Source organism: Esox lucius, chromosome 12 (genome assembly GCF_011004845.1).
Source record: "Esox lucius isolate fEsoLuc1 chromosome 12, fEsoLuc1.pri, whole genome shotgun sequence".
NCBI classification, from domain to species: domain Eukaryota; kingdom Metazoa; phylum Chordata; class Actinopteri; order Esociformes; family Esocidae; genus Esox; species Esox lucius.
Window position 1 is genome coordinate 33,079,754 of NC_047580.1, and position 14,476 is coordinate 33,094,229.

Sequence of the window (14,476 nt, forward strand, 5' to 3'; positions counted from 1 at the left end):
GATTCATTTTAGAATTACACAAGACCCATATGCCATCAGTATGGATGCTTTTACAGCCAATCTTTACTCTTGAAAATTCCCTACATCCCATTGGTGTACATTTTTTGTAGAAGGAATTTGCATACTTTACTGCCTACTAATCACTGTATAACTAAGAACAGCCTGAAGCTTGGGGTAAGGCCATTTGTTCAATCCTTTTGGAAACACCACAGACAGCAGAACTGTTGTTGGGACTGATGTTAACGTTTTTGATTATTAGAAGCACATGTTGTTGTTTTTTTAATTACGGGAGTTTATGGGTGTGCACTCTTTGCAAGCATAACAAATTAGAAGCTCAGTTTTACTTCCTGGAATGTAAAAGGTCTAAACCAGCCAATCAAATAAGATAAGGAAAAAGTATAGATAGAAGGGAGGAGTTTAGCTGAAAGAGCATCAGCCAGTTTAAAATCCACACTGCAGCAGTATGTGTGCACTGGAAACAGTAGGTCACATTTAAACCCACACTGCAGCAGTATGTGTGCACTGGAAACAGTAGGTCACATTTAAACCCACACTGCAGCAGTATGTGTGCACTGGAAACAGTAGGTCACATTTAAACCCACACTGCAGCAGTATGTGTGCACTGGAGGCAGTAGGTCACATTTAAACCCACACTGCAGCAGTACGTGTGCACTGGAGGCAGTAGGTCACATTTAAACCCACACTGCAGCAGTACGTGTGCACTGGTGGCAGTAGGTTGCATTCAAACCCACACTGCAACAGTATATGTGCACTGGTGGCAGTAGGTTGCATTCAAACCCACACTGCAGCAGTATATGTGCACTGGAGGCAGTAGGTCGCATTTAAACCCACACTGCAGCAGTATATGTGCACTGGAGGCAGTAGGTCGCATTTAAACCCACACTGCAGCAGTGTATGTGCACTGGAGACAGTTGGTCACATTTAAACCCACACTGCAGCAGTATATGTGCACTGGAGGCAGTAGGTTGCATTTAAACCCACACTGCAGCAGTATATGTGCACTGGAGGCAGTAGGTCGCATTTAAACCCACACTGCAGCAGTATATGTGCACTGGAGGCAGCATCTTAGACCAATGGACCTCCCTGGGCACAAAAGAGGCAAAATTGTAACCCACATGAAATCTGTCCTTTGATACTATAGTATTGCAAGAAACCCAGCTGAAAACCCAAATTGCTGACGGATGGCCGTTTTCTGATCATTGTGTGGTTTATGGTCCCTTATAAACCAGGTGGTTTGAATCCTGAATGCTGATTGCCATGGTATTTGGTATATAACATATGCTTGTGTCATGCCTAAGACAGCCCTTAGCCATGGTATGTTGGCAATATACTACATCCTTTCGGGCCCAATAGCTCAAATCAAATATAGCATTTAGGGGATGCCTTTTTCCCCCAAAGTGACTTGCAGGTGTGCATTGTGAGGTGCTTGCCAAGATGCAGCACAATGTTAGAAATATCTTGTGTGGCTACAATTGAACATCATTTATAAAGCCTTTTTAATCAGTGCTTATGACACCCTTTGTAAAGTACAGATTTACGTCATATTCGACAGTGTGGCAGTTATGTCAAATTTGACATTGGTGTTAATATCAAACAGTTATTCACTACATATCACCCTTTATAAAGCATGTCATATGGTTACAGATGTTTACCAACACATACACATGTATATATACAGTATCAGTCAAAAGTCTGGCCTTTCTAACTCATTCACTTGAATTGCTGATGGTCACTTGAATGGGTGTGTCCAGACTTTTGACTGGTAGTGTATATTGGTATACACATATAAAGCAAATGGAAACATTGTACACACTTCATGAAGCCTTTAAGAACTGAATATAATTTCAAGCAGAACTTCAGTGGGTCAATATTGCATTACTATAATTTGATAGATGACTTTATTACTGAAAATAACTTTGTGAATCTGAGAAGGTGTAAATGGAGTTTCACTTCCATCCAAAATGTTTTCCTTTAATAACTAAAGTAACAAATAATGACAATGATTAAAAGAAATGTTGCATTCGTAATAATTTTTTAACATGCGGTCCTATTGTTTAAGGTTCAAGTTTGCAGAAGAACATAAAGCCCACTTAAAGTGAGGGCGGATCTATGAACATAGATACAGGCGATGAGAACACAAGGCTAGTTGACAAACACTAGCTCAGTTGTAACATGGTATCTTAAGTGATGGAATGATTAACTGAATTGGGAATTGGTTTATCGATTTAACAGTGTTTGTTAACTAGCTTTGCATCTAGGAATTCATCCTAATAGCATGATGTCATGATGAACCAGTTGTCTTGTGGAATCTGGTGGCAGGGCTAGTTTGTAAAGCCCTGCCACCAAATTCCACAGCCCAATTGGTTTATCATGACATCATGCCATTAGTATGAATTCTTAGACAAACGTTAATTGTCCATTTGTAAAACCGTTTAGCCTGTTGAAATACTGTGCAATACTTTATCATACTCATTCTTTCCTTGAGTGCTCTCATTTAGTCCACCTCTTCAATGGTAGGGCCTTGTGAACTAGCCCCGCCCCCAGCCTGGCTTCCGCAGCTTCCCGTTGGAGGAGCACCTCCAGCCCCCTGGTAGAGCTTGGATATGATTGGGTTGCACATTTTCTCCAGTTCCTTCTGTTGGTATTCAAACTCTTCCTTCTCAGCCATCTGATTATTCTCCAACCAGGAGATAGTTTGGTTGCACTTGTCAACAACTTTCTTCTTATCGTCCTCGCTGATCTTCCCTGCTAGATTTGGATCATCTACACTACTCTTCATGTTGAATGCGTATGACTCCAACGCGTTCTTGGCTGTGATCTTCTCCCTCTGTGCATCATCTTCTGCTTTGTATTTGTCTGCGTCCTGGACCATCCTCTCAATTTCCTCCTTGCTTAGTCGGCCCTTGTCATTGGTGATGGTGATCTTGTTCTCCTTGCCAGTACTTTTATCCACTGCTGACACGTTCAGGATGCCGTTAGCATCGATGTCAAAGGTCACCTCGATCTGGGGGACACCCCTCGGGGCGGGGGGGATTCCAGTGAGATCGAACTTTCCCAGGAGGTTGTTGTCTTTGGTCATGGCTCTCTCTCCCTCAAATACCTGGATAAGTACACCCGGCTGGTTGTCGGCGTAGGTGGAGAAGGTCTGGGTCTGCTTGGTTGGAATGGTGGTGTTGCGTTTAATTAGGGGGGTCATGACCCCTCCGGCCGTCTCAATGCCCAGGGACAAAGGAGCCACATCGAGGAGCAGTAAGTCCTGGACGTTCTCAGAGGAGTCGCCCATCAAGATGGCCGCCTGAACAGCCGCGCCGTAAGCCACCGCTTCATCTGGGTTGATGCTCTTGTTGAGTTCCCGTCCGTTAAAGAAGTCCTGAAGCAGTTTCTGAATCTTGGGAATACGAGTGGAGCCTCCAACCAGGACGATCTCATGGATCTGGGCCTTGTCCATCTTGGCGTCTTTAAGCGATTTCTCAACTGGCTCCAGGGTTCCCCGGAAGAGATCTGAGTTGAGCTCCTCAAAGCGAGCCCTAGTGATGGAGGTGTAGAAGTCGATGCCTTCGAACAGAGAGTCAATCTCAACGCTGGCCTGGGAGCTGGAAGACAAGGTTCTCTTGGCCCTCTCACAAGCGGTCCTCAGCCTCCTCACCGCTCTCTTGTTCTGGCTGATGTCCTTCTTGTTCTTTCTCTTGAACTCCTCCACAAAATGATTCACCATGCGGTTGTCAAAGTCCTCCCCTCCGAGGTGTGTGTCCCCAGCAGTGGCCTTCACCTCAAAGATCCCATCCTCGATGGTCAGGATGGAGACATCGAAGGTTCCACCGCCCAGATCAAAGATCAGGATGTTGCGCTCCCCTCTCTTTCCCTTATCCAGCCCATAAGCGATGGCAGCCGCCGTGGGCTCGTTGATGATCCTAAGGACGTTCAGTCCAGATATCACACCAGCATCTTTAGTGGCCTGCCTCTGAGAGTCGTTGAAGTATGCTGGGACAGTGATGACTGCATTGGAGATCCTCTGGCCCAGGTAGGCCTCAGCTATCTCCTTCATCTTGACCAGGACCATCGAGGAGATCTCTTCAGGGTAGAAGGCTTTGGTCTCTCCCTTATATTCCACCTGGACTTTGGGCTTCCCGACGTCGTTGATAACCTATAAAATTTAATAAAAGTCAATGAAAGTGTCTTTCTTTCAATTAACAATTTGTTTTACTTTCTGTTACTATTTTTACTGATAGTGGCAATTTCAAATAAATGTGGTGATTATTAGTTGCTTTGGATAAGTGTGTATGTTAAGTAACTAATATGTCAAACAAATGTCAAATGCACCTTGAAGGGCCACAGCTTCATATCTGACTGCACAATGTGGTCCTCAAACTTTCTGCCAATCAGGCGCTTGGCGTCAAAGACAGTGTTGGAGGGGTTCATGGCCACCTGTCAATGAAACAATCAATCAATCCATCAATCAATTGTTCATACTGAGTGCACACAGATATTTGTGACATGACAAGAACAAAAATACCCTAACACACGTGAAATTTGCTTTAGAAAAATGTTAGTTTCTCCAACCATCAATATTGCATTTCTGCACTGGGATCGGAAATTAATAACTCAATATTCTGAAAAAACGCTCCCTTGTGTTAGAATTTTCATTGCCGATTTATTTTGTCCAAGTCCTTCCAGAAATTGCTTTAGGTCAAGTCTTCTACACATACCTGGTTCTTGGCTGCGTCCCCGATGAGTCTCTCTGTGTCGGTGAAGGCCACATAGCTGGGGGTGGTCCTGTTTCCCTGATCGTTGGCGACGATCTCCACTTTACCATGCTGGAACACCCCCACGCAGGAGTAGGTGGTGCCCAGATCAATGCCGATTGACACTCCCTTTGCAGAGGACATCTTTGTGTGGTGTAAATTTCCTGGAGAATATAATATTGTTTTTATTTAATTTACATACCAAGGCTTTCAATTTGCCAGAGTTCATACTGGGAGGAAAATCTACATTGAGAATCCTGTGAATATAAACACGTTTCGGGCTTGTAAGTTTGATTAAATAACATGTGGGATCCACATACACTCTGTTTGATCAGTAATTTCGCTCAGAATGTTATTTCCCTCCATACAAATGAACTTACAGCAAGTTATGTCGGATTTAGACATACAGATTTTTCAATTGATCTGTCAAGCGAATGACATATGAAAAAAACTTTGACTAGCCAGTACTTTATTTTGATATACACCTCTGCCCACTGAAGACAATGTTCAACGTCTTTTAAAATCTTTGGAATCAGTGACTTTTAAGATAGTTACACCAATGACATAATACTGAGGGACAAACATTAGGCCTGTACTGGTACAAAATATAGACAGTTGTCACTGGTCAATATAATAGATTAGACAGAACACTGTTCACTTGGAGTTATTCTACACAACATCATTTTATAGCAGTGGTGCCAAACTCATGGGTTTTCCTTTGAATTCTGTAATAATTATTTATTTACTAATTATTTACTTGAATTAATCACTGAAGCACAAGGTAGTAAAATAAACCGTTAGACAGCCCTCCCTGGAATTAAGTGTTTTCAAATTGCATCGAAGTCATGGGACAGCATTTACTCACGCAATAATGAACTACTTACAACAGTGCTTGTTCACGTCTTGAAATATTGAAGGATCTCTGTTGAGTCCCGATGAATAGTGTTCCCCTTGTATTCGTTTCTTGCTCCCGAGTCGTGTTGTGATTCCGAAAGATATGCTTCTGCTGAGAGATACCTGCCTTATATACTAACATAAATGTTCTAGAATGATCACACATTTCCATTAGTCTGTAACTCGGCCAATAATTGTTGCAGCTGTCCGGGGACGCTGGGAAAGTTGGTGAATATTCTGGAGTGGAACGGTCGCATCGGCGCAACCTGACACACATAGCGCTCAACAACGGGTCAATATGCTATACCATAAATAGAACGAACATCTTTGAATGAGCTGTTTGAACGCTAGGCTACAGTGGTTTGTGTGACACAACATCGCTGTATCTAGCGGACCAATCCAATGAACGATGGTCTGTGGGATTTTAAGCACATTAACGTTTTGGCGGGGAGGATTTGCTGCACATCAGATGTAAAAAAATGAATATATACGCGTATTAATTATTTGCTGGTTGCAACGCCATATCCGCTTATTAGTGAATTTGGTCTTTTTTTTCTCTCCAGAAACTCGCTTGGCAATATTGTCTGTCTCGGTTTTCGTTTTTTTCGGCTTGTGTATTGTTTTGACCAAGAGGCACACTAAAACAGAACGAGTTGTAATAAAAGTTGTCTACTTGTGGACACAAACATTTAAATGTTGGGGTAAAAATGGTATGTGAAAGATGATTTGGCTTAGGAGAATAAATTATAAGGGAAGCAAATGGAAGCAATTTATACTTAGATATTTGATGAAATGTTGTTTTCAGAATAGTTACTCCCAACATACTAATTTAAAAGGTATTCACAATTTTCTCCCTAAACAAGTGGATTATTTATCTGAAGGCTTTACTACTTTAATTTTAAAAACATGTATAGATCTAACTTAATTTAAACATTCACAATCCTGGAAAGCTTAAAAAAAAATATAAAATGTATCGTTTGGTGGAAATATGTCCAAAAGTTGTGATGACACCAAGCATTTTCCATTAAGCAAGATCAGTGGCAGCCAGGGAAAGTGTTGTGCAAAAAAATTGGTCACACTTTATGGGATTTTTGTAAATTAAATGGCGGGGGCAAGTTACCCCAGGGGGCTATTTACCCCCTACTACCCTAACGTACCCATCTACTGTCTAGCCTGGCTCACTACTGCACATCTGTGGGGTACAACCAACTACTACTAGACTGCTAGGTGATGGTTTCCCCTCCCCAGTTCAGTGGCTTGAGGTGTGTTCAATCAATTCAGTTTGCAAACAATGGCAAGTACATTTCTGTTAGCTTTGTATTCGCCACCAGTGTGTTGACAAACATTATGTAGTACCTGAAAAAAAATATTGGTTTGAAAAGCAATTCCACCTTTAAGATAAATGTTTTTGTATGTTCACTGAATTCGAATATTTTGAACCTAACTTCAACGTCAGGTACTCTTCCCCATTAGAGCAGTGGCTCTCCCCATTATAGCAGTGGCTCTCTCTCACTTAAATATTACACCTAGTTAAGTGTGTGTCTAATGAAAGCCATTGCTTTTTGGGGCTTCATCTGAAGCACCAAGTTGCTTGTTTTGGGCTATTTTTGACAGTGCCGGTTGCTTGTTTCTCCTGCAATACCTGGCAACACTGGTTGCAAGATGCCATTGGAATATGTGACACAGCATACATCCGGTTGATGTAGTACCCAGAAATGGGGACAAGTTCTGGCTCACTAGCCTTTTATACCATTAAACACAATCTCCACGATGCATCCTAAACTGATGAACACTTACATAATTGTATTGCTCAAGGGCAGAACAACAGATGTAACTTTGCTAGCGCTGGGATTTGAACTAGCAACCTTTCGGTCACCGGTCAGATTCTCTAATTGCTAAGCTACTAGCAGCCGCATACAGGCCCTGAGCCACACCCCCAAAACGTCAAATATGGGCGACTGTAAGACAGGAGTGTCTACGAACGAGTGTCTGGACAAGTGGAAGGATTACAGGCAGTCGTGGGAAGACAAGGAGCACTGTTGGTGACGGCGTGACTGCTTCCTGCTTTGATACAGCGTTGTAGTTAAGCCACTAAGACAATTTGGTGTCATTTTGAAACTAGGTTCGGAGAGAACTAACGTGGCAGGAAAGGATGACTAACATGGCATGTTAGCAGAACTGAACATATCAGATTAGGATGAGTTTAAGTGTAGAAAAACGGGTTTGGTTCAAGCTTCGATGACAGAAATCATACCAGGAAGATGCCATGTGATCCTGAGTGCCAACAGATCAGCTCTATTACCCCTCTGGATAATCCCCACTTAATAACCCCTCTCCCACCACTGCCATTTTCAGACACTCCAGCTATGCAGCTACTCCTGGACTCCAAATTTGGGCAGCCAGGCTCACTTGCTTACTTGGGCTGACGATGAGTCATTGTGGTATTTTTTAAAGGTCCCTATCGTTGGAAAGTGTATGAAAGCTGTGCAGCGTGGCTACAGTTCTTTGCACCACTACTCTTCCAAAAGCATGAGTCTGCTTGTAGCAACAGCTATAACTATTAATTCAAAGGCAGTCGTTCCATTTCTATGCTCTGGGTGTTTTGGTTCTAGTTTTCCTCTACGTTCAGTTTTGCTAGTGTATTGCTGTCACCTGTGTCTGGTTAACAAGGGGTTAAGTCTTGTTCCCTGGTGTGTTTAGTCAGTCGTTGTCGCATGTTATGGTCGGCGTGTCAAGCATTTGGAAATGACTACTCGTTTGTCCTGCGACCTCTGTCTCCTGCAACCTCTTCAGATTGTGACGAACAGTTGTTATCTTTAGTGATTGATTCATTCAACTATAGAATGATTGATCATTAACTCCTCAATGGTAGGGCCCAGTGAACTCGACCTGCCCCTAGAATGGATTCCACCGTTTCCTATTGGAAGGACCCCTGGTAGGGCTTGGATAAAACTGGGTTGAGTCGTTTCACCAGCAGCTTCTGCTACTGCACAAACTTGGCCTTCTCAGCCATCTGATTACCCAGTTGGGTACGCGCTGTGATCCGAATGAATATGGTCTAGTTTTAATGACGCACTTTATTTTCTTGTTTCCTGGACTAAAAGTCTAAACTCAAGAGTTTCCCCCCAGAGATGGATCTTGGAGCGGTAACTTGGCAACTGAAGTAAGCCTAGCACATGTAATACAGCTTTGTAAATAAATATGACGAACGCTAACGATAAGCCAAACCTTTATGTGCTTTATTTTGTTCAAGGAATTATGGCCAATTAGCCACTGTATAGAACTTCATTACGGTTTATAACTGAATTTTATAGTTTCATTAAAAATGTAAAGAAATGTTACGTTTTGCAGGTCTTTTTTCCACTGTCCCCCTCTAACCATCACTTACAATGCAAAGGGGAAGAAAATAGTTCAGTAGTAGGCTATACACTATTATTATATTAGGAAAAAATCACTGATATAGGCCAGTATAGCCCATTTGGATAGGTTATCTGTACTGTCGATAAACAATGTAAATTGGACATGTAAATAAACATTGACTCAGTCACTTTGGCTGTTACTACGACCGGTAGAACAAGGAAGTAGTCCAACAGAACGATAGGTGCTCAGGCACTGTGAGTAACTAATTGGAAAAGAGGGAGCGTATTTTATATTTACGGAGCACCCCTGGGCGGAACTTCCTTGTTGCGGGCTGCGGAGGACTGAATTGGAAGAAGCAGAGGGTGCTTAATATGGGCGTAGCTTCCCTGGACAGAGCTTCCCTGCCGCGGGCCGCAGACAGACCTTATTGGCTCCATTCCGCGGGCTCCAACCTGTCCAGCTTGCTCACATGGAAAGAAAATACATTCCCTCCATAGCTAGGAGTTTCTAAACTAAAACATTTAAAGGCGAACTCAACAAGAAAAGAGCACAATGTTCTTTAGATTTCGGCTTCATTCATTTCTGGGTCTATTTTCTAGGGCACAACAATTGGGATATTCATATTAATGACGTAAGACAGTCTAGTCAAGAGTTGAACCAGTTCAAAATGACTATTTTTTGCAAGGGCATTTCAAAGGGTTGTATTGTTTACCCAGTATTGCCCTCTAGTGGCCATATTAAAACATACACTCTTAGGTATGTTGTGGTGCTGGTAGGGAATACTCAACCCCTATTGTTCCAATAAATGGCTCTGGATCAGTGTTTGCAAAAATATCTAAATGTAATGCAAGTTTAATTTTATTATCAGGTGAATCATAACTACATATATGCAATTATATTTTGATCATTACAGTTATTTACTAGTGTACCCAAAATTCTCAGTATAAATTATGAATTACCCATTTGAAAGGTAAAATAGTTACCAAGAACATCCTCATGAATCTGAGATGCTATAAATGAATCCAACAAACGAAAAAAAAATATGTTTTACCCTTTATTGTAGTAAGTAATAACAAATAAAAATAATAAGAAAAAAAACAGTGCGTTCATATAATCTGAGTTGCTTTAACTGGACACAACAACATAGAATCTTTGAACATGTCCACAGGTGCAAAGAACAGAACATCAAGCTACTTGACAAACCATAGCTCAACAAGAAACAAACTACCTTTAGTTCTGGAATAACTGAATAACTGAACACATAATTAGTCCCCCTCCTCAATGGAAAAGCTGGCAGACTACCACTGCCCCAACCTGGTTTCTACAGACCTACTGGTCTGACCGGACGTCATGCAATTAAGTTGCATTTTTAGACAAACATTGATTGTCCATTTGTAAAACCGTTTAGCCTGTTGAAATACTGTGCAATACTTTATCATACTCATTCTTTCCTTGAGTGCTCTCATTTAGTCCACCTCTTCAATGGTAGGGCCTTGTGAACTAGCCCCGCCCCCAGCCTGGCTTCCGCAGCTTCCCGTTGGAGGAGCCCCTCCAGCCCCCTGGTAGAGCTTGGATATGATTGGGTTGCACATTTTCTCCAGTTCCTTCTGTTGGTATTCAAACTCTTCCTTCTCAGCCATCTGATTATTCTCCAACCAGGAGATGGTTTGGTTGCACTTGTCAACAACTTTCTTCTTATCGTCCTCGCTGATCTTCCCTGCTAGATTTGGATCATCTACACTACTCTTCATGTTGAATGCGTATGACTCCAACGCGTTCTTGGCTGTGATCTTCTCCCTCTGTGCATCATCTTCTGCTTTGTATTTGTCTGCGTCCTGGACCATCCTCTCAATTTCCTCCTTGCTTAGTCGGCCCTTGTCATTGGTGATGGTGATCTTGTTCTCCTTGCCAGTACTTTTATCCACTGCTGACACGTTCAGGATGCCGTTAGCATCGATGTCAAAGGTCACCTCGATCTGGGGGACGCCCCTCGGGGCGGGGGGGATTCCAGTGAGATCGAACTTTCCCAGGAGGTTGTTGTCTTTGGTCATGGCTCTCTCTCCCTCAAATACCTGGATAAGTACACCCGGCTGGTTGTCGGCGTAGGTGGAGAAGGTCTGGGTCTGCTTGGTTGGAATGGTGGTGTTGCGTTTAATTAGGGGGGTCATGACCCCTCCGGCCGTCTCAATGCCCAGGGACAGAGGAGCCACATCGAGGAGCAGTAAGTCCTGGACGTTCTCAGAGGAGTCGCCCATCAAGATGGCCGCCTGAACAGCCGCGCCGTAAGCCACCGCTTCATCTGGGTTGATGCTCTTGTTGAGGTCTCTGCCATTGAAGAAGTCCTGAAGCAGTTTCTGAATCTTGGGAATACGAGTGGAGCCCCCGACCAGGACGATCTCATGAACCTGAGCCTTGTCCATCTTGGCGTCTCTCAGAGCTTTCTCGACCGGCTCCAGTGTTCCCCGGAAGAGATCTGAACACATCTCCTCAAAGCGAGCCCTAGTGATGGAGGTGTAGAAGTCGATGCCTTCGAACAGAGAGTCAATCTCAACGCTGGCCTGGGAGCTGGAAGACAAGGTTCTCTTGGCCCTCTCACAAGCGGTCCTCAGCCTCCTCACCGCTCTCTTGTTCTGGCTGATGTCCTTCTTGTTCTTTCTCTTGAACTCCTCCACAAAATGATTCACCATGCGGTTGTCAAAGTCCTCCCCTCCGAGGTGTGTGTCCCCAGCGGTGGCCTTCACCTCAAAGATCCCATCATCGATGGTCAGGATGGAGACATCGAAGGTTCCACCGCCCAGATCAAAAATCAGGATGTTGCGCTCCCCTCTCTTTCCCTTATCCAGCCCATAAGCGATGGCAGCCGCCGTGGGCTCGTTGATGATCCTAAGGACGTTCAGTCCAGATATCACGCCAGCATCTTTAGTGGCCTGCCTCTGAGAGTCGTTGAAGTAGGCTGGGACAGTGATGACTGCATTGGACACTTTATTTCCCAAGTAGGCCTCAGCTATCTCCTTCATCTTGACCAGGACCATCGAGGAGATCTCTTCAGGGTAGAAGGCTTTGGTTTCTCCCTTATATTCCACTTGAACTTTGGGCTTCCCACCATCGCTGATAACCTGAACAATATAACTTGTATTTTAATATAAACTCAACTGTACATCTGCACTTCTCTTTGTGGCAATATTACACACTTGTTTTTACTTCCTGGCATTTAATTTAGTGATGTTTCAAATACGTTAAAAATGCAATGCCATTTGCATTGGGTCAGCCAAACACCTCAGTGTTTCCCAAATCTCGACTGCTGCCAATGGCCGTGAAGCACTGTGAGTAGTATAGCAACTGCCTTTTATGGCAAAACATTTATTCCTTAATGGCTGACAGTTGATGACGAAACAATGGAAATATAAATGGAAAATGTACCTTGAAGGGCCACAGCTTCATATCTGACTGCACAATGTGGTCGTCAAACCTCCTGCCGATCAGTCGCTTAGCATCAAAAACAGTATTTGTGGGATTCATGGCCACCTGTCAATAAAAACATCAAAAAGGTTAAAACAATCATACTATGTCGTGCAGAAGAACATCTTATACACAGATACTACTATTGTAACCCATATATGGGAGACAAAACTGAAGAAAAACCTATAAAAATGACCTAACACTGCTTAAGAGACACTTTTATATTAGTTTGAACGTTTCTACAGCCTTCAGAGATCTTTTGCTTCACTAGGTCAAATTCACGAGCAGATTAGCCATCTGGCATTTCAGGCAGGGCTTTTTTGGGGGCATTGCAAAAGATACTACGCCACTGTGGGATTTACAATGGGGGAAAATGCCCTGTCCGAGTGCCTATTTTTGGTCTAGCTCTCGATTTAAAGGGATAACTCAATAGTCTTAAATTCAGTGTGCTCCCCGTACCTGGTTCTTGGCGGCGTCCCCGATGAGTCTCTCTGTGTCGGTGAAGGCCACATAGCTGGGGGTGGTCCGGTTTCCCTGGTCGTTGGCAACAATCTCCACTTTACCATGCTGGAACACCCCCACACAGGAGTAGGTGGTGCCCAGATCAATGCCAATTGAAAATCCCTTCGCTGAAGACATCTTGGTTGCAGGATAAGTTTCTGCTTGAGATAATTATTTTAAATGGATTATTATGTATCTATTTATTCTAAAAGTTAATTTAGTATAAATGGATTTTCTTTTAATTCTTCCTCCTGTGACTAAATTGAGGTGCAGCAAAATAAAATATGTTAAATGTTTTAGGAAACATTTCCTCTGGATTCGGTTAGACGATTTGATTTTCTATGATCCAGCAGCCTAATATTACAGCTACAAAATGTCTGTATTCAAAATAATATAATTTCAATGCTACTTACAACAATTGACAGATCGTATGTCCTTTCGAACTATCGAAGTGTCTTTGTCTTGGGTAGCTCAGTTTTCTTCTACTATTCGGTCTTGCTCCTGAGTCGGATACGCCCGCACTGGCAGAGATCACAGGCTTATATACACGAAAACCAGCTTTCTAGAATGATCACACATTTTCTGTGGCTGTCTTAAAGAAACAACAAATAAAAGCAGCCGCTGGGCGGCGCTGGAAAGCTGGTGAATATTCTAGATTGGGATGGTCCTGTCCACGCAGAAGCGCTCCACCCAGCCGAGAGCGTTCAGTGAACATTCTGGACTGGCGCGGCGGAGAGACAGGTTCCGGAGAGTGCTGGAAAGCGCATTCTGGGCATGGTACTAAAACTTGGACTCGAGGCCTTGCTGGCAGAAACCAAAAGGAATATATGAAAAAAGTACTGTCTCTCTCGCTCTTCTCATGCACTCGCGCAAATACACACAGACAACAAACGGTACGCTGTTCGTTTTGAATACGTTTATTGCTGATGTATACCTTAATTCACATAATACAATAATCATAATAAGCAAAACATTCTGGAAATCGCTTATGTTGATCAAAATAAAATAAGAAAATGAAAGCAAAAATGGGTTAATCACAAGGCAAACATTTGAAGCGCGTAACATGTTGACACGTACGTTGTTTAACGACAAACAAAAATAGAATAAATCATTTCTACGAAATTACGCATACGAGGAAAATGCAGGCCTATAATAGAACAGACAAAATATTGACATTTCTCATAAATGGTATCTCAAATAATTAACTGATAACAATGAAGTTAACTGAGAAGCAAGAAGGCTCGGAAGGCACGTTCCCACTATGGACTATAGCAAGCGTATGCGTTTCCAATCAGATCCATCGATGCTTGGTTTCAATTATGAAACACTTATCGAAACCAGTTTCAAGACATACAATTACAGCAATTGCGCTACCAACCTCAATTCTGGCTCACGGAATGTACTTTATTTAAGATGCCAGAGCGCTGGCAATGTGTGTGTGTGTGTGTGTGTGGGGGGGGGGGGGGGGGGGGGGGTCGTGATACACAGTAATAGGAAAC

General features: G+C 43.0%; 2 protein-coding genes across 2 annotated transcripts; both read right to left on the minus strand.

Moving 5' to 3' along the window:
- Positions 1-2,462: 2,462 nt before the first annotated feature.
- On the minus strand, positions 2,463-5,907 carry LOC114828708 (heat shock 70 kDa protein). The gene is made up of 4 exons (XM_029124325.2): positions 5,648-5,907; positions 4,728-4,927; positions 4,342-4,446; positions 2,463-4,165 (listed from the first exon to the last, which is right to left on the minus strand). Exons 2-4 carry the CDS (start codon positions 4,905-4,907, stop codon positions 2,516-2,518), a joined length of 1,935 nt encoding a protein of 644 aa, XP_028980158.2. The 5' UTR covers positions 4,908-4,927; positions 5,648-5,907; the 3' UTR covers positions 2,463-2,515.
- A 4,516-nt stretch (positions 5,908-10,423) lies between these two features.
- On the minus strand, positions 10,424-13,656 carry LOC114840508 (heat shock 70 kDa protein-like). Its single transcript, XM_029124324.2, has 4 exons — positions 13,391-13,656; positions 12,936-13,135; positions 12,438-12,542; positions 10,424-12,133 (listed from the first exon to the last, which is right to left on the minus strand). The coding sequence occupies exons 2-4, from the start codon at positions 13,113-13,115 to the stop codon at positions 10,484-10,486; spliced, it is 1,935 nt and encodes a 644-aa protein (XP_028980157.2). The 5' UTR covers positions 13,116-13,135; positions 13,391-13,656; the 3' UTR covers positions 10,424-10,483.
- Between the last annotated feature and the right edge of the window lie 820 nt (positions 13,657-14,476).